This window comes from Babjeviella inositovora (genome assembly GCF_001661335.1).
Source record: "Babjeviella inositovora NRRL Y-12698 unplaced genomic scaffold BABINscaffold_3, whole genome shotgun sequence".
Lineage (NCBI taxonomy): Eukaryota > Fungi > Ascomycota > Pichiomycetes > Serinales > Babjeviella > Babjeviella inositovora.
The window spans coordinates 802,963-821,399 of record NW_017566840.1 but is presented as its reverse complement, the minus strand read 5'-3'; the positions used below and the strand labels follow the sequence as shown (position 1 = coordinate 821,399).

At 46.4% G+C, this 18,437-nt stretch overlaps 10 protein-coding genes across 10 annotated transcripts; 2 read left to right on the top strand and 8 right to left on the bottom strand.

The window, feature by feature from the left end:
• Nucleotides 1-509: 509 nt before the first annotated feature.
• On the bottom strand, nt 510-1,489 carry BABINDRAFT_160622 (uncharacterized protein). The gene has a single exon (XM_019128343.1). It carries the CDS (start codon nt 1,293-1,295, stop codon nt 828-830), a length of 468 nt encoding a protein of 155 aa, XP_018986571.1. The 5' UTR covers nt 1,296-1,489; the 3' UTR covers nt 510-827.
• Nucleotides 1,490-2,074: 585 nt separating this feature from the next.
• On the bottom strand, nt 2,075-2,691 carry BABINDRAFT_160621 (uncharacterized protein). The gene has a single exon (XM_019128342.1). It carries the CDS (start codon nt 2,653-2,655, stop codon nt 2,179-2,181), a length of 477 nt encoding a protein of 158 aa, XP_018986570.1. The 5' UTR covers nt 2,656-2,691; the 3' UTR covers nt 2,075-2,178.
• A 709-nt stretch (nt 2,692-3,400) lies between these two features.
• Nucleotides 3,401-4,290, bottom strand: BABINDRAFT_160620 (uncharacterized protein). The gene has a single exon (XM_019128341.1). The coding sequence runs from the start codon at nt 4,144-4,146 to the stop codon at nt 3,688-3,690; it is 459 nt and encodes a 152-aa protein (XP_018986569.1). The 5' UTR covers nt 4,147-4,290; the 3' UTR covers nt 3,401-3,687.
• A 529-nt stretch (nt 4,291-4,819) lies between these two features.
• BABINDRAFT_160619 (uncharacterized protein) lies at nt 4,820-5,545 on the bottom strand. The gene has a single exon (XM_019128340.1). The coding sequence runs from the start codon at nt 5,409-5,411 to the stop codon at nt 4,974-4,976; it is 438 nt and encodes a 145-aa protein (XP_018986568.1). The 5' UTR covers nt 5,412-5,545; the 3' UTR covers nt 4,820-4,973.
• A 349-nt stretch (nt 5,546-5,894) lies between these two features.
• Nucleotides 5,895-6,731, bottom strand: BABINDRAFT_160618 (uncharacterized protein). Its single transcript, XM_019128339.1, has one exon. The coding sequence runs from the start codon at nt 6,646-6,648 to the stop codon at nt 6,223-6,225; it is 426 nt and encodes a 141-aa protein (XP_018986567.1). The 5' UTR covers nt 6,649-6,731; the 3' UTR covers nt 5,895-6,222.
• A 387-nt stretch (nt 6,732-7,118) lies between these two features.
• CDC15 (serine/threonine protein kinase) lies at nt 7,119-11,458 on the bottom strand. The gene has a single exon (XM_019128338.1). It carries the CDS (start codon nt 11,019-11,021, stop codon nt 7,269-7,271), a length of 3,753 nt encoding a protein of 1,250 aa, XP_018986566.1. The 5' UTR covers nt 11,022-11,458; the 3' UTR covers nt 7,119-7,268.
• Nucleotides 11,459-11,678: 220 nt separating this feature from the next.
• LEM3 (Lem3p) lies at nt 11,679-12,999 on the top strand. Its single transcript, XM_019132125.1, has 2 exons — nt 11,679-11,797; nt 11,843-12,999. The coding sequence occupies exon 2, from the start codon at nt 11,919-11,921 to the stop codon at nt 12,888-12,890; it is 972 nt and encodes a 323-aa protein (XP_018986565.1). The 5' UTR covers nt 11,679-11,797; nt 11,843-11,918; the 3' UTR covers nt 12,891-12,999.
• Nucleotides 13,000-13,820: 821 nt separating this feature from the next.
• On the bottom strand, nt 13,821-14,147 carry BABINDRAFT_29516 (thioredoxin family protein; the record flags this gene model as incomplete). The annotated part of the gene is made up of 1 exon (XM_019131451.1): nt 13,821-14,147. A coding segment is annotated over one exon (327 nt), but the record flags the coding sequence as incomplete, so codon positions are not given.
• An 850-nt stretch (nt 14,148-14,997) lies between these two features.
• Nucleotides 14,998-16,096, bottom strand: BABINDRAFT_160616 (uncharacterized protein). The gene has a single exon (XM_019128337.1). It carries the CDS (start codon nt 15,909-15,911, stop codon nt 15,258-15,260), a length of 654 nt encoding a protein of 217 aa, XP_018986563.1. The 5' UTR covers nt 15,912-16,096; the 3' UTR covers nt 14,998-15,257.
• Nucleotides 16,097-16,855: 759 nt separating this feature from the next.
• BABINDRAFT_165929 (uncharacterized protein) lies at nt 16,856-18,337 on the top strand (the record flags this gene model as incomplete). Its single annotated transcript, XM_019130380.1, has 1 exon — nt 16,856-18,337. The coding sequence occupies one exon, from the start codon at nt 16,856-16,858 to the stop codon at nt 18,335-18,337; it is 1,482 nt and encodes a 493-aa protein (XP_018986562.1).
• Between the last annotated feature and the right edge of the window lie 100 nt (nt 18,338-18,437).

Here is an 18,437-nt window from a genome sequence, read left to right as displayed (position 1 = left end):
AGTAGATTTTAAGGGTGTAATTATTGCAGGGGCAAACAGGATGGGTTGAGTCACGTGATGAAGAGCACTGCGCCTGCGCCACTCTGGCCGTGCGCTTAGAATTCAGGTTTATGCATGGATGATAAGGGGTTGAATATGGGCTACATATAAATTATCCCGGAAGAGACTGCAAGTAGGAAAGTTAAAGGCAGCGGTATAAGACTCTTTTAATAATGGACAATGTGTAATTACAACTGGTTTTGACTTCTGGGGTGAATGTACATCTGTGAAGGATAATAGCCTAGACTCGCCCGATGCTCCAAGGTAGCAATCCGAAAATGGACTGCAAGGAGGTAGGAATGAGCTGGTGCACAAGTCTGAATCAGTGATACAGCGTTGATCAGCTTTGGAGGACTCGGTTAGGTTTATTTCCAAATTGCTATAAAAGGTGGCTCGCTTTTAGCGATACTTGATACTGGAATGGTTATAATGATACACAGCGGAAGGTATCTCGAGAAAGCACGGCAAGGCTCATATGGCACGTCAACGCTCCGAAACTTTTTCTGGCTACAATGTTAACCTATCCAACTTTCCTATTAAAATTGACTAAACGCAAGAAACGAGTTGATAAATAAAGATTTGAAATATCATGTCCGACCAGAGCTTGGGACGACCTTGATCACGAAGGTGTGGGGAATATCACTTCTGTGCAATTAGGTAGCGCATGAATGTATAACATCACCTCTTTTTTTATTCAATTTCCAAGATAATGCGAAGTTAGGCAGTGTGCAATTCAGTTTGCGGTCAGCACGTATTTCTTCGAGACTCAAGTACCTTGTCAGCCCATACTACTCCAAGGGCGTATGAGAATTTATCCACAAACGACCGAAAGTAAACGAGGCGATGACAATTATATCTACCATGAGAAGAATAAAAATGCCAGTTTTTGCTACGATTAAAGATAGGTTCTGTTGAGGCCCTTTAAGAAACATCATATTAATCGCAGCCAAGCCAATGCACACAGGGATCCAGCTATTGTGTGCGAAGTATCGATTCCATTTGTCATTTGTATAGATAGACATCACTCGAACATAAGAAGTGGTAACCAGAATCATTATGGCCAGTGAGAACACCATTAACCCCCAGACTACTTTCAATCGAGTCCGAAGAGGTTGAGACAGAGTCTGCCCATTTTCGGGGTCAGGGAGAGAGGAGAGGTTTTCGTCTTCACAACCTTCCAAAAATGTCAGTCTTGAACCTCGATCACCTTCGGCGGTAGTACTTGGGGTATTGTCATAAGAGTCCGAGAAGCTCATGTTTAGGGAGGAGATGAAAGTGTGGAAATTGTAGCAGCCTTTTAGGGCTAACAGGTATTTTTTTGTAGGGATCTAGAGCTTAAAGGTCTAGAAATAACGTGGGGTGGGAACCTTCAAGAAGAAATACGTGGAAGAGGATGAGGCAAAGCGTAATTTGAAGTTGCTGAGAACCGTTTAGCTAAATCACATTATACTACAGGGATCGACCGGGTCTTTTAGATAGACGCAGGGTAACCGCACTGGGAAACTTCAAAACCAAGCCACCAATTTAAGCTTTTTCGAGTCCGATGGCGTATCTCTGTATGACGGATAGTATGACTGAATCTTATTTCGCCGACTTTGGTGTATTTCGACAGCAGGAATCCAAGAAACCGGGCTGTGTTGTAGGAATTGATTTTAATGTGCGTCTGTATAATCTAAGGCTCAAACCTGAGTGGTAACTAATTTGCTAGTATTCCTAGCTAGGGCGTTTCCTTAAAACCATTAAAAAGCTGTTCAATTAATTTGAAAGTTCAAAACGTTCGATCGCTCGAATTCTCGCCTCGTAATCAACAGATAATGGCTCTTGAGGTTGTGAATAGCCAGATATTTCTTAGATCAGAGAATGGTATCTATCGAGCCGAAATTTTTGAATTCAGCGTTGGTCCACGAGATTCTGCACAGAATAGTGGAGCCTCGTCACTGAACGCAGTGCCACCTAGAAAGTCACTTCTACATCTTTCCAAGTGCGAGGCATCATCTCTTCTTTGCCTCCGAGCTACGCATCTAAAATAGAAATTAAAACGTTTATTCAACTTCCAAAATAATACAAACAAGGAAGTAGGCAATTCAGTGTGCAGTCTACTCCTATTCCCTCAAGACCCAGATACCCTGTCAGCCTGTACTACTTTAAAGACCCAGGAGCGTTTGTCCATATCCCAAGTAGAATAAATATGTGAAGGGCGAAATGTACGCTGCATACCAATTGAAAGACAATAAACGAGAAATTGGTAGTCATTGAATTTGGGTTCCGCAGCATCAGTTTACCCACACAGTAGCTAGAAATAAACAAGGGCAAAAGAGTGAATAAAGGGATCCAAGGATTGTCAGCAACGTATTGCTTCAATTTGTTACCTGCAAAGGAATTCATTAATCCAATCATGGAAGTGTTAACTAGAATTATGAAGGCCAGTGATAGAATCGTGAATATCCAAACTAGTTTCCACGGATACGGAGAATTTTCATGGGCCCGCTCATCCTGGGGACCAGGGAGAGAGGAGGGGGTTTCGTCTTGATGATTTTCCAAAAAATGCAGGTTCGAATCTTGATCACCTTCGGCAGTAGTATCCGGGCCTTTGTCATACGGGCCCGAGAAGTTCATTGTTTAGGAAGGAGAAGAAAGTGAGGGGTTTTCGGTTGAGGTTTAGGGCCAAGAGGTAAATCCTTTGTAGGGATCTAGAGCTTAGAGGTTAAGAAGAGTGGTAAGGTAGGAGCTTCAAGGGGAAATATGCGAAATAGGACGATGCAAAATGTGATTTGAGGTTGCTCCGAGAATTGTTTAGCTAGAATGCATTATACCACGGGGGTCGTTTGAGTCTTGCACACTAGCGCAGGGTAATCTCACAGGAGACTTCAAAACCAAGCCGCCAATTTAAGCTTTTCTGAGCTTGGCAGTATTTACATGATAGGCCATCAAATTTGGAATCTAGTTTCGCGGCCTTCGATGCTTCTCGATAGCAGGGATCCAAAAAGCTGGGGAGTGACGAAATTGATTTTAATGTGCACCTACTTAATCTGGGACTCAGATCAAAGTGGTATATAGTTTGTTAGTAATCTTTGCTAAAACCTTTGCTTAACTCTCAATAAAAGCTCTTCAATAAATTTGAAAATGCATAACATTCGATCCTTAGAACTCTCGACTTGGACCAAACAGATAATGGTTCTTGGAGCTCATCCTTGAGGTTGCCAATGACTAGATATATCTTGCTACCTGATAATGATATTGTCCAATCTCAGGGTTGAATCCGAAATAAACCCGCGCATCTCTACAAAGTGTGGAGGCTCGTTTCTGAACGCAGCATTTATAAAATGGCACTTCATCTCTTCGAATATAGTGCTAACTTATCCAAGATTCCTATTAATATTAACTAAATGCGAGAAATGATTCAGGAGGAATCCTCAATCACGGAGATTGTGAATTCATATCACCTAATTCACTGATAAGGATATATTATAAACGCCACCTATTCCTTTAGGTCTGAATTACATATTCGAACTATAGAAAGAATACTTATTCAGCTACCAGGATAATGCGAGAAATCCGAGAAATAGGAAATTCAGTATGCAGTTTGTACATACTCCGCTGAGACCCAAATTCCCCGTCAGCCTGTATCATCTCTAGCTCATTGACACTTCAGTTCCCCAGAAAAATGCAAGAAACCATTATTACAGTAAGATATGCACTCGTTGAAAATGTATAGGTAGTGAGCAGGATTTTGTAAGCCATTGAATTAGGGTTCCGTCGATACGCTGTACCAAGACAAAACGCAGACGTCATCGTGGCCAAATTAGTGAATGAACGGAGCCGGTAATTGTGTGCGACGTATTTCATAAATTTGTCACTTGCAAAAAAGGTCATTAATGTAACCAAAATAGCAGCAATCAAATACAGTAATGCTTGCGATACCAACAATGCTTTCAACAATGCTTTCAACGGCCTCCGAGGAGTTTCAAGCTGAGGTTGCCCTTTCTCGGGATCAGAGAGAGACGAGAAGTTTTCGCCTTCATAATCTTTCATAAGCGGCTGTTTTAAATCTTCATCTATTTGGATAGCAGTACCTGGGGCTTTGTCATACAGGTCTGAGAAGCTCATTGTTGTGGAGAAGAAAGTGAGGGGGTTTTAACTGAGTTTAAGGGTGAAGTGGTAAATCTGTTGTAGAAATCTAGAGTTTTGAAAAGTATTGAAAAACAGGAGACTATAAAACCAGGAAGAGATGCAAAATATGATTTGAACTTGTTCTGAGAACTGCTCAACTAGAACAGATATATATTTTAACGGGGGTCGTCTGAGCCTATAATACGCACGCAGGGTAACTGCACAAGGAGACTCCAAAACCAAGCTGCCAATTTAAGCTTTTCCAAGTCTGATGGCATATTTCTGTATGACAGATTGGAGATGCAGCTTCACGGCCAGAGGTGCATAACCGTAGGAATCCAAAAAGCTAGAGTGATGAAATCGATTTCAATGCGCACCTACCTGATCTAAGGCTCAGATCTAAGTGGTATATAAATTGAATCAAAAGTAGACCTACACACCTCTACAGAGTAGAAACTTGTTTCTGAACGCTGAATTTATAAAATGACATTTCATTTCTTCGAGTATAGTGCCAACTTATCCAAGATTCCAATTAGTATTAACTAAATGCGAGAAATGATTCTGGAGGAACCCTTAACCACGGAGAATGTGGATTCATATCATCTAATCCATTGATGAAGCTATATTATAGATGCCATCTCTTCCTCTAGGTCTGAATTACATATTCGAACTATAGAAAAATATTTGTTCAGCTACCAGAATAATATAGAAAACCCGATCAATAGGAAATCCAGCATGCAGTCTAGTCATATTCCTCTGAAACCCAAATTCCTTGTCAGCTTGTATTATTCCCAGTGAATTAACACTTCAGCCCCCAAATCAATTCAAATAATGCCTATGGCAAGATATGAGCTCAGCGATAATAAATAGACAAGAGATATGATTTTGAAAGCCATTGAATTCGGATTCCGTTGATGCACTGTACCAAAACAAAACCCAGATGTAAGCATGGCCAAATAAGTGAATGAACGGAACCGGTAATTGTGTGCGACGTATTTCATAAATTTGTCACTTGTAAAAAATCTCATTAATATAACCAAAATAGCAGCAAGTAAAACCAGTAAGGCATACAATACCAACAATGATTTCAAAATTGGTTTCAGCAACTTCCAAGGAGTTTCAGGCTGAGGCTGCCCTTTCTCGGGATCAGAGAGAGGGGAGAAGTTTTCGTCTTTACAACCTTCTAAAGGCGTCATTTTCGAATCTTCTTCGCCTTGGACGGCAGTATCTGGAATTTTTTCATAAGGGACTGAGAAGCTCATTGTTTAGGAGAAGAAAGTGAGAGAGTTTCGATTAAGTTTCGGGGTGAAACGGTAAATCCGTCGAGAGAATATAGAGTTTTGGAAAGCGTGGAACAACAGGAGACTATAAAAATCAGGAAGAGATGCAAAATATGATTCGAACTTGCTCTGAGAGCTGCTTAACTAGAACGGATATATATTTTAATGGGGATCGTCTAAGCCTATAATACGCACGCAGGGTAACTGTCAAAAAAGCTCACTAGTCAATTCGAAAGCGCATGACGTTCAATCCTTAGAACTCTCGTCTTGTACTAATCAGATAATGGTTCTCGGAGCTCATTCTTGATGTTGCCAATGGCCAGATATATTTTCAACCTAAGAATAGTATTTTCCGAGCCGAAAGATTTGAATTCAGCATTGGCCCACACATCACTACAAAGAGTGGGGGCTTGTCTATGAACGCAGTACCTAGAAATGGAGCTTCTACACTTTAAGTGCGGTGTTAACTTACCTTAGTCTCCTATTGGCATTGACTAAATGCGAGAAATAAATCGAGGGCGATTATGAATTTAAAGATATGCACGGCTAGAGTCGGAGGCACCCTCAGTCACCGGTGTAAGCCCATATTTAATTTACTAATAAATTTGTTATAAATGTCAGACGTCACCTTTTCGGTCGACTTTTGGATATGTATCTGAGGTGTATGGGAATATCCATTCAGTATCTACCTTGAATAGCCAATTGAACTGTCGGTAATTGAATGCCCTGAGCACTTATTGTTTCAAGGTGCAAGTACTTTGTCAGGCTGTATTACTCCACGAAATTAAGAGCTCTAGCCCATATATATAGAAATCATCGTAAACGTCTCAATAAGAAGAAAGACCCCCAGTATTAATGTATAGGTGATCACGAGGACTTTGGAAGATGATTTTCGCCGAAGAAAGATTGACATACACCAAATAAGCCCAAAGGTGATTAATTTAGACCAGTAACGGGTCCAGGAAGTCAGCACACTGTATTCCCTCAACTGGTCGTTTGCAAAAAAATACATTAATCCAGCCAAAACAGTTTCTAAAACAAGGCCACAGGCAATCTTTACAAATATTGAATTCCACCAAGGAGTTTTGTCATGGCCCTGCCGACTTTCAGTGTCAGATATGGAGAGAGTTTCATTTTCCAACACTTCTGCATCCATCAGTACTAAATCGTACTCGCCTCGGTTAATATCAGGAGCTATACCATAAATTCCTGAGCTCATGGAAAGAGATTTGTAAGTGTTCAGGGAGAAGCTACAAATCAAAGGTATAGCGATTGAGAAATGTGAGGGATTGAGAAAACAGGGAATGGTAACTTCTAGAAATATGATATATCGGATGTTACAAGATCTATGAAATGATTTTATGACTGTCAATTTCCACAGGACGTCAGCAGACGTGCAGGATAGCCATGAGAGGCTGGTTGATGCAGACACGACTGATATGTTTTGAGAAGCCGTATATCCAGTTTCTTGTCGCTAGAGTTCCTATGACATAACCCTGAGCTTCTAGTTTGTCTATTAAACTCCTAATTTTCTTGATTCGGTATTACAGTACGAAACCCTATCCATCTCATTTGTATATGGATGGATAGGTGAATGGATGAAGATATTCTATTTCTGAGCTTAGCGTCACATGGTTTGTCTACGTCGCTCTGGTATTAACCTTCGGATATATACCCGTTAGATAGAATAAAAATGACTCATAAAAGTCGTATACAAGCTCTATTTCACCTAAATGGTAGAGATCTCTCACCAATAGCACCTCTAAATTACGTTTGTCACACCTGGTTCCTACATTATTAGATATATTTTTGCGGCATTCATAACTTTTAGTTAATGCTCTAAATCCCTAGCTTCTCAAACTCGTCAACAGGTATTGCGCCCCCAACAAGCTCAAGAATCTCCCTGGTGAGCTCCAAAACCAAAAGTGACGTATTGCCGTTCAGCTTCCCAAGCGATTCCTGCACCTTCTGGCAAACAACACCCCACTGGCCACCTCTATGTCTGTCCGGAGTGGCGAGGAGCACCTTTAAAATTCGCAACAAGCACAAATGGACAACCGATCGTGTCTGCGAGACGGAATTCAACTTGCGGAGAATCGTATCGATCAAGCGGCGATCGAATAACGCAGAACAGAGACGTGGGTTTTGCACCAAAATCAAGAAATTCTCCAAAATGCTGTCAAGGTTAGAGGGATTGGGCATAGAGAAGGCGTTGCTGATCGTATCGATGTTAGCAATGATCGCACGTTCGACCAATCCCGGATCCTGGATCAACCACTGGGTGATTGTATCCAACGCGTTCGACTGCCAGTAGGGATCGCTTAACAAGCGTAAATACGACGTCAACACCTGATGTTTCCACAACGCAGCTCTGACCAGCGAACCACAGTGGACCAACTCGCACAAAAGAGACAATACAAACTGCTTGAACGGAAGGTTGATAACGGAAAGGTGTTGGAGGATCGGGATGATCCCCATGTCGACAATCTCGCTCTCACGAGAATGGTTCAAATAACACATATTGTAGAGAATCGGGCAGACAATGTTGGTCACCTCCTTGTAGCCAGGGACTCCAGGCGTATACTCCTTCAAGAGTCCGACCATGAGCCCTAGTATTTTGCACGAGTACATCACGTCACACACGGGCTTGCTCGAAGATATTGCCTTGAAAAACTTCAAAACCACCAACTGGTTGTCAAAGGGCAACTCGTTATATACCCTGGTCATCGATTTGAACAAGGTGACGGTAGAGATGTTTTTCCGCACAGTCATCTCCGAATGCCCAAAGATCTGGAGGATTCCGAGAATCTTTGCCACGTACTCGGTCTTGTCCGTTCCATTGCATTGGTTTAACAACACCCCCAACCAGTCCACCGTGCCGAAGCGAGAGATGATGCGACAAAAGTCCGACTTGGGGGTAACCGAAGGGCGGGACAACAAGCCGTGGATAAAGTCGATGCTCAACAAGGCGAACGCCGGTTCGGTCTCTATGTCCTCCTCTATAAACCGCGAGATAAGGTGCACGCCGCCACAGGAGACAAACATCGCGAGCGCGGCGTCAGAGCCGTCCAACATGGCCCGTACAAACACAATCACCTGCAAGCGGGTTTCTGTGGGAAACTTTAACTTTGCAAAGTGGGTAAAGACCGGAATCCCGCCAACCAGACAGAACCGGTCCAAGGCGGTGGTGTTGGACCGGAAGAGCGAGTTCAAGATCCGCAAACACGGCAACCAGAGCGGCAAGTCAGGAAGCATCGGGGCCAGATCCAACAACTCCATGATCGGTAGCACGCCGTGGTTGCGGTTCATAGTCTTGCTCGTCAGTGGATGGGCTGCGAGCAAACGAAGGATTTCGTCAAGAAGAAGGCCAATCTCCATAACCACTTGGGAATCACCGCGGCGATGGAAATGGTCAGATTTTGCCGCTAAATCGACAATGAGCGCGGTCATCTCGTTCTGCGAGCGCACATCTTCGTTATCCACCGCTTCCTCCATGTCCAACTCCAAAAACGGGTCTTCCTCGACCGTTTCTTCCAGTGGTGCAGGGGCCTTTAATCTAAAGGTGACATTATCAAACTCGGAGAAAAAATCGTCTGAGCCTTCACGGAACTCACTGAGAGGTTTAGGGTTTCTCAACTCCAATATTCCCGAGTGGCTAGCAAGGTTGTCTTCTTCCATGTCGTCAAATGATTCGTCAGCTTCTCGGTAGCGATCCAAGGAGAGCGGTCTACCAACCCTCAGCGGTGAATCATCGAGAGGATAGAATTTTGACGGGGAGAGCTTTGACGGGGAAAGCTTTGACAGAGAGAGCTTTGACAGAGAGAGCTTTGACGGAGAGAGCTTTGACGGAGAGTCCTTTCTCAAATCATTGTCAAGGCTGCGCCCTGCTGTATCATGACCATACCCGCTTAGCCATTGATGCTTCAACAACATACTGGCGCCACTGCGAATACTAGGCTGCTTCTGGAAGCACTCGAGTAAAAAGTCCCTCAACTGGGGAGAGATGTTGGGAGGCAAGGGCGGATGAGCGTCAGTGCCAATGGCGTGGAGCGCAGCCATGGGGTTCAAATCGTGATACGGTGGGTATGTTGTGAGGAGCTCAATGATGGTGGACCCCAATGACCAGATATCCGAAGCGGTGGAGATTCCCTCGCCGCCTAGAATTGTCTCAGGGGCCATCCAGTTTGGGGTCCCCACCACCGAGAGATTTCTATTCGTAACTCTGGCCGCAACCCCAAAATCCGCGAGCTTCACGTCGCAGCCTCCGTTGGAAAGAAGCACATTTGCAGCCTTCACGTCACGATGGACAACCCCTTGTTCGTGCAAGTATCGGAGCCCGGAGAGAATCTGGTGAATGTACGGCACGATCTGCGCCTCCGGGAGGCCACAGCCTCTGGCGCGGTAGAGCTGGCGCAAGGAGCCATCGGGACAGTACTCAAGGAAGATGTTGAGCGTCAGCGTGGTCTTGACAAACCCGTGGTATTTGACAATGTTGCGGTGGTTCAAAATCTTGAGCAAGTTGATTTCACTCATTAACTGAGTGATGTTATCCTCGTTATCTGCTAGGACGAGTTGTTTGATGGCGATGATTCGACCTGTGTGCAAGTTGCGCCCACGGTACACCTGGGCCGAGGCTCCCCGACCCAAAAGCTCAAGGAACTCGTAGTTTTCCGTGAGAAACCGGCCTGGCTTCTTTTCCGCCCGCTGTGCCGGAGTGACAGAGATCAATTGTTTCGAAGAAACCCGCAGAGAACGTCTCTTGGGAGTTTGTGGAGAGTCAGACATCATAGGAGTCAGTCCGCCAGAGATGTGTCCTATGGGTGTGATTCTCAGATTCTCGGGGAGGGTTCTTCTGGGAGTTCTCAGGCTGTCTGGGTGCCTTATCGGGGTGATCCTTGCACCTTCGCTGTCATTTCTCGGTGTTTGTATCACTCCAGCTTTCGGAGTTTGTATCCCCGGGCCATTACGCAACGGTTCCTTCGGCGAAAAGAATGGTGACTCATCGCTGAAGTGTTCGTTTAGCGGGTGTGTACTCAGAGCATGGGTATGTTTGCTAAACGATAGTTCAGTCATTTCCAGGAGAACCGGCAAGTCGGTGCCCATGGATACCCGTTTGGGCGTGGTTGAGGGCGGATTTGGCGGCGTGCTCTCAAAATACTGTTTGACGCGGTCCACAAACGGCGACGGAACGGGAGATCCGCTGTCTTCTGGCCCCATGAGGGAAATCCCAGAGGTTTCGGAAAACTTGGAAAACGACAAGTTTATATCTTCGTTTAACTCCGAAAAGTCCTCGGCCTCGTCCTGGAACTTGGAGAGGAGGTTGCGCTTCTGCACGTCTGTGAGCGGCGCCGAGCCGTGGATACTCTTGAGCGCCATCTGGGACGGTCGATTCGGCGTAGAGAGGAGGGTTGGGGAGGCGGGCACGGTGATACTGACAGATCTCGATCGGGTGGAGCCATTGCCCTTGAACGCAGTCGAGCTGTGAGAATTTTTTCTGCTAAGGGGCCGTCCCAGTTTGATCTGAGGGCTGACTATCGGCCTCAAGATCTCGACAGCCTCGGGATTGGGTTTTGGTCGGCGTTTTGAAGACATGTAGAGGCAAGGGTTTCATTTGGGTTGTAAGAAGAAACCGGTGTGGGGTTGGTGTCAGGTCTTTATTTACTTTTCGTGTTGTGGCTGTGCGGCGCGTATAGGAAGTACCAGAGAATACGAATCAACCCTGGATTTAGGATTACAGGATGCTGGATTTTAAATACATCAAAGCCGGCAGGTATTGCCAGAAGTGAATATTTACAGATAAGGGAGAATAAAATTAGCCTTGTAACTTCTGTTGCAGCATGTAATGGCTACAAAAAAATAAAGATCCAGTGCAGGGCAAAAATCCTCGCAGAGTGTTCCCATCTGCATATGACAAGAGTTCGTTTGAGATTAAAAATCCCTGATTGTCGAAACACTCAGCCAGCCACTTGACCATGGATCGGGACAGATCCTATCTATATATCCCACTTCATCTTCTCTATTACCCACTAAACTCTTTAGCCGGATCATTGTCAATACCTTGGTTCATCTCATTAAATAAAGGTTCTCGTCACTAGTCGTGCACAGCCGAGCCCGAATGGTTCTGCCGGATAGTTCTGCCGGCTCCGTTCCGTGCAGCACCGCGCATTTTCTAATTCGTTTCAAACCACATGTCTTTTTCCTTGCTTTTCACACTTTACCGGAAACTACACCACCATGGCTAGAAACAATGAACTGGACGATATTTCAGATTCCGAGTCGTTCTCGGACTCCAACGTGGATGCCTTGTCGCCACAGAGCAGGCGTCCAGCGGACAACGCCTTCAGACAGCAACGTCTAAAGGCTTATCAGTACGTACCCCCGTTACCATCCTACCAGCCATACTAACAACCCAGTCCTATCATTACACCAAAGACCGTTGTGCCGGTTTTGCTCTTGCTTGCGGTCATTTTCATCCCGTTGGGTGCCGCCATGTTGCTCGCCTCTTCCCGTATCGAGGATTTGACCATCGAGTACACCCAATGCGAGGTGTCTGCTCCGACCGGTGTTTTTGGCGAAATTCCGGCGGAATACTACACCTTTAACTTCAACACACCCTCCACGGTCAAGCCGCAGTGGATGTATACGGTTGACCCGAATGAGTCCGATCCGGCCGAAGCTGGCCAGTGCCACGTGCAGTTTGAGATTCCTCAGAACATTAAGCCGCCGATCTACTACTTCTACCGCTTGAAGGACTTTTACGCAAACCACCGTCGGTTTGTCAAGTCGTTCAGCGAGGACCAGTTGAACGGGAAAGACGCGTCGGAAAACACCATCAAGAACACCATCGGCCAGAACTGTCAGCCATTATCGACAGACGAAAACGGCACCAAAATCTATCCGTGCGGGCTCATTGCCAATTCACTCTTCAACGACACGTTCACTCCGTTGCAAGCGGTCAACGGAAGCGGGACTGACTACCTGATGACCAACAAGGGCATTTCCTGGAGCAAAGACAAGGACCGGTTTAAGAAAACGGTGTACAACGCGTCGCAGATTGTTCCGCCGCCAAACTGGGTGAAGCGCTTCCCTCAGGGTTATAATGATACCAACATTCCGGACATTTCCGAGTGGCCGGAATTCCAGAACTGGATGCATCCTGCGGGTTTGCCCGACTTTTCCAAGATTATCTTGCGCAATGACGGTGATGTCTTGCAAAAAGGGGTTTATGAGACAGTGGTCGGCTTGCACTGGCCTGTCAGAGGCTTCAGTGGCCACAAGTATATCTATATCAGCACGCGCTCGGTGATTGGGGGGCGGAATCCGTTCTTGGGCATCAGCTGGGTCGTCGTCGGCGGTCTCTGTTTGGTGTTGAGCTTGGCCTTCATGATTGTGTCATTGTTGAAGCCGCGGAAGGTGGGTGACTCCAGCTTGCTCAGCTGGAATAAGGAGAAGGTTAATTAGCGTTTTTGTCTACTACATTGTATTTTATTGTGTTTGTAAGAGAAGATTAGTTGCACCTAGGAAGGAGTTGACTGGTTTCTTTCTGCTTAAGATGGATTGTAAGGGGTGCTAACACTTTGGGTGTTGCATCAGGGGCAATGCTGGTACCGTGAAGACATTACTAGGTATAGGAGCATTGTTAAGCATAAGAGCAATGTTAAGCATAAGAGCAATGTTAAGCATAAGAGCATTGTTAAGCATAAGAGCATTGTGAATCACGTTCGGTAAAAGAAAAAGGCAAGCCCTTGTGTTTCGTATAGCTTACTGACCTAGGAAATCCCATAATAAAATCTTATTAAAACCCTACCTAGCACTTTTAGTTACTCCCGAGGTGGTTTATGAAACCCCTAGCCTGTTAGTAGTGAGTACTTATTCTGTTTGTGGGTTGCACCTTTAGGCTACCCTTCCATAAGATCGCCTCCTTCCTCACCCAAGACTACACTTGTCAAATCTCTGTTTTTTCATTCCAACTGCGCCTGTAAACAGCCTGTGGTAGTTGATCCTGATACTGGGCATGCTTTCGTACCTTTTGCCCAATACAACACTCGCATTATTAGTTTGAACCCCGGCTTTCTATTCTATCCTTTATTTTCGTCAGTTTATCCGGATTATGCTGAATGAAACTCCAAGGTATACACCTTACGGCAAGCATAGGTTAGAGCAGGGCCGAATGTCAATAGCAGGTATCGAACTATCTACAATAAAATACCATTCGTATTCCTCTGCCAGAATATCCTTCTACATAGCTTGGCATATTTGGCCAAGCCATAGATCACGATCGGTATCTGGCCGTACAATAAACGCAGTCCCGTGATGGTCTACACTAGATGATTTCGCGGATTGGCCACTGCTTACGCGGCCTGCTAATTCCTGTTTAATATATACCTACTTGTTGCTGTTGATGGCGTCCAATAACTTTTGTGGCGCGGCACCGACAACCTTGTCAACCTTGGCACCGTCCTTGAGCAAGATAAAGGTTGGCATACCGGTGACACCATACTCAGCAGCAATGGACTGGGCTTGGTCAACGTCGACCTTACCAAACTTGACGCCTTCAGCCTCAAAATCGGAGGCAAACTTCTCCAAGATTGGAGACATGGCCTTGCACGGGCCGCACCAGGTGGCGTAGAAGTCGATGACGGAGAGCTGTGGAACGCCGACAAACTTGTTGAATTCACGCAAGCTGGACAACTCGGTCAATTTGGAGGCGGCCCCAGAGGCGGCACGCGCCTCAGAGAAGGCGCGGACCAGACCCTCAGAGAACTTGGCCACGGGGGATTGTAAGGCTGGGATGTATCTGGCTAAAAGCGGGCGGGCAAACATGACTGCAGCAAAGAAAATGACTTGGTAGCTGATGTTTTTAAGGATTTCAACAAAGGACATGGGAGCGAGGTGTTATATAACTGGATGTGTTTGCGGAGGGGGTGTGCGTGGGTTTTTTGGCTGAGTAATAGATTCGAGAACGCGCACGACTTTGGTTAATGTTCGTCAAGCCGCGTGACGAATGCAGGGATCTAGATTACCGATACGAGGATTGGAAAGAGAACTGGTCGGATTTGAATGGTGAACCAGCGACGATTGTCAAATTATGTTAAAAGGGAGATGGAGGGTTGTAGCTGATGGCAAGGCCGCTATACCGTGGGGTGTGATTGTCATGCATTCTATGGCTCCAATGAATAGTGTAGAGACATTACCGCGTATCAGACAAGCTAAACATATGAAGCTATAAAAATATACACGTCTGATAGGTTTGACAGTACAACTGGTTGATATGCTAACCCTTGTCGGCATTTCATTTAGGTGATACTTAAGTTTACATTTTGATGTTAGTACCAGAAACAGACCCTGTCATCGCGGGAAAGCAGCCGGGCCGCACTCAAATGGAAAAATATATTTTCAACTTATATACTGTCATTGGTCTAAATTCCAACACTCTATCCTGGAGCTGAGACACCCTCTGGGCATTCGGACAAGCACCTCCGATACTACGCGAAACTTAAAATTAATTATAGGTCGTTTATATTCATTTTGGTAGGGTACAGTCTGGGTGTCGTAGCGATTGGATATCGGGGAATATGCGTCATAATAGTAGTACAGAGGGCCCGAAGAGAAATTTTTTAGGGTCTTTTTGAGTTTTGGCAGTTCAGGACAACCGGTGGATTTGTGCGCCAGTTCTTTTGTCCAGACCGATATGGTACACACCGGTTTAGCTTTCAAACTGCGGTGCTTGGCATTGGTGTTTTGGCATTGGCGCTTTGCATTGGTACTTTGCATTGATACTTTGCATTGGTACTTTGCATTGGTACTTTGCATTGCTGCTTTGATTGTTCAGTTTCCAAACAATTTGGTGCACTTAAAAACCAGATTCTTCTGTTTCTGGAGTATCACACGAGACACGCCATCCGCATCTTCCGCCGAGACATTATTGTAGACGCTCCAGTCCACCAAGGGGCACGTCACAATTTTGGATGGCTTAACCTGAGGCACCGCGCCCAAGAGCTGGGCCACGCCAGCAGGGGTGCTGACATCCGCTTTAGTCGCCTCAGCTTTGAAGCTTGCCAACGTGAGGATTTCGTTTCGGATTTGCTGGCGCTGTTCGCGAAGCAAGTTGATGGTTGAACAGAGGGCAATGTAGTCGATGTTGGACGAGAGCTCATCTGCTGGGGCCGTGGGCAAGGCTGTAGGGGCGGTAAGCTGCTCTGTGCTCATCGGCGAGGGCGACTTTTCGCCAGATGTGCCGGCGGGCGACAAAGGCAAGGCGTACTCCTTTCCCTTCCGCTCGTCTTCTCGCTCCGATTCCAGATCGTCCAGAGAGGGGGTGTTAGGGGTGAATTCGTCAAAGTCAGCGGCCTTGATGTGGCGCACATGACCAACGATGGGCTTGAACCGTTTAAGGGTGCTTTCCCCTAAGCCGTTCATGTCTAGTGCACTGAGATGTCTTTTGTTGGAGATAGACCGTGGGTGGAACTTGACTGACGCCATTTTATCAATATGGATGGATAGCAATGATGGGAAGAATTTACAGCGGACACTAATGACACGCGAGCTGAACAAGGGGTCGTGTGGATGAGGGATAACTTTGCACAGCGTTTATATTTTCGGACAAAGCCAAACAGTGATGTGCGTTCCTGGTGGCAACATTGCCGGCGGGGAGTGCAGAATCGGAGAAAAAGGGCACGCAGGATTTCGAGAAATTTCGACAATTACGAATTGTTCCATGTTGGGTAATATCTTGCGCCGACGTGTTTGGTTATCCGGCAGCGTGGGTTGCAGACCGGCGTTCACGTGATGGCAGGATGATTCGATCGGGGCTACCACCCTATTAGAGTCCCGACTAACGAGATGGGTCTACGTTGATTGCCACTTCGTAGCTTGTCTGGTTGGAGCATTATAGCGATGAGTTGTATAGATACGGGGTGATACGAGAGGGACATCGGACCAATCGGGCTTAGCCTTTAGTCACCTGACTGGTAGACACGTCTCAAGGGCCCAACATTTCCACGCTGGTAGTACCCAAGGGCCCCGCCGGCAGTCAAATCCCATGGCCTCTAGGCACTATTATCCTCTACAAGATGCCAATCAGAATAAAAATAAACCCTCTAGATATACGCGAATAGCCATCAGATCAGCCACAGGTGGTAGCCACACGTCTATCGTTCTAGGTCCGACCGAGTGATGCATAAAGTTTTCTGCCCATGCACCAGGAAGCACATTGTCTCAAACATAAATTGAAAAACGCTTGGCAGAACAGATTGCGCCATACAGTTGATAATCTCGGTACTACCAGCTGCCCTTTCAGAGCTTTAGTATAGCCAGGATCCGTCTGCACCTACTACCAAACCTTAAATATTTCACCCCGCGGTTTGGGCTCTATATCGTTCAGCCAGTGCCCTTTCCATGAAACACATCCCATTCTTCCCCTTGCGATGAATTCCAGCACACTGAAATACGTCGCCACGGCGCGAATGCTCCAGGAGATCTTCCCCACCGTCCCAGTAGATGTCGTGGATGAATACGTACAAGAATGCGACGGGAACGAGGACAAGGCAATAAACATGTTGATAAACTATACGGCCCCCTCGCCTCTGCGTCTGCCTACTCCTGAAAAGCTGTTTGTCATTGTGCGAAAGCCGTCGCTAGGGTCCTTGGGAACGCCTATAAACCCCAAGAAGAAGCGTAACCCCAAATCAGCACCAGTGGAAATTCCCAAGGGAGAGATAAAACCGGTATCTACCCACCAGGGAACTAAAAAGAGCTGGTACCAGATGAAGGAAGAGGTGGAGCTTATCAGCAGTTTGACCAATTTCCCGGAAGGCACGGTGCGGAGTATCCATCATGAAAATGCGGGAAAAATCCTCAATACGATTGTCGAACTTATGGTAAAGAGACCCGGGGCCACAGTTAAGTACAGAGTGAAGAAACCAGAGACGGATGCGGACGACCCCGCCTTCGACGTGGCGCAAAAAACGAAACTTCAGATCCCAAGAGGGGGTAGAGTCCAGTATGGCCGTGCTACCAAGGCGTCAACCGCATCCATCGCTCCCAGACACACACCCATTACAAAGAAGCCAGAACCCGCGGCTGAACCGTACAAGTACGATCCCCAGGGCGAGGATGCACGCATGCTCCGGGAAATCGAACGCTCCAGCCCAATCTTGTCCAATTTACCGTCAGAGTTTTTCCTGAATGCCATGGAACATTTCTCGGGAGATGTAACAAAGGTCTGCGAAATCTGCCAGTTTGTCATCGAGCATGGCAGGTCGAAAGAAGAGCTTCCGCGCATTGGGTCGTTGAACCTCGCGAATGGCAGCACTCAGACCATGCCGTCAGGGTCCACGCTAGTCACACCAAAATCGCAGGTGGATAAGTGGCGCCAGGTCAGTGCACAACCTCCTATAGTGGGTGATACCATGGGAAAGACCCCAGGGGAGCTCCTCGAGCAGTCCAAGTACTTGGCTCTCAGGGCAAGAGACTCGTCGTCCAAGTTGATTAAGCAGCACTATACCAGCATGGCTGCGGACCAACGAGGACGATACCAGTCTGCTGTTAATGCAGAGCAACAGGAACGTCAAGACAAGACGCTCCAGAGCTTCCGCTTGGGCCACTTGGGGAATAGGGTTGATTTGCATGGATTCAACATCGATACAGCTATCGCGACCGCCGAGGGCTGTTTGGAACATTGGTGGAGCAGCGAGCGGGAGCAGCAGGAAATTTCCGGCCGGTTCCGAGCCACAAAGGTGATGAAGGCCGAGCACGTTGACCCGTTGGTGATCATCACCGGCAGAGGGATCCACAGCAAGGGTGGTTATTCGCGCGTGCGAAAGGAAGTGAAGCGGATTTTGCAGGAGCGCGGGTTTGTGTTTGAGGAGTCGCTGTCCTCGTTTTCCGTTCAAGGGAAAAGAAAATAATGAGATTTTGACTAATAGATTAATGAGGAACTTGGCAAGTGTCTTGAGTAGAGATAAAGAATTACGGCCAAGCTAGTCACAACTCATGTGACGATATCCT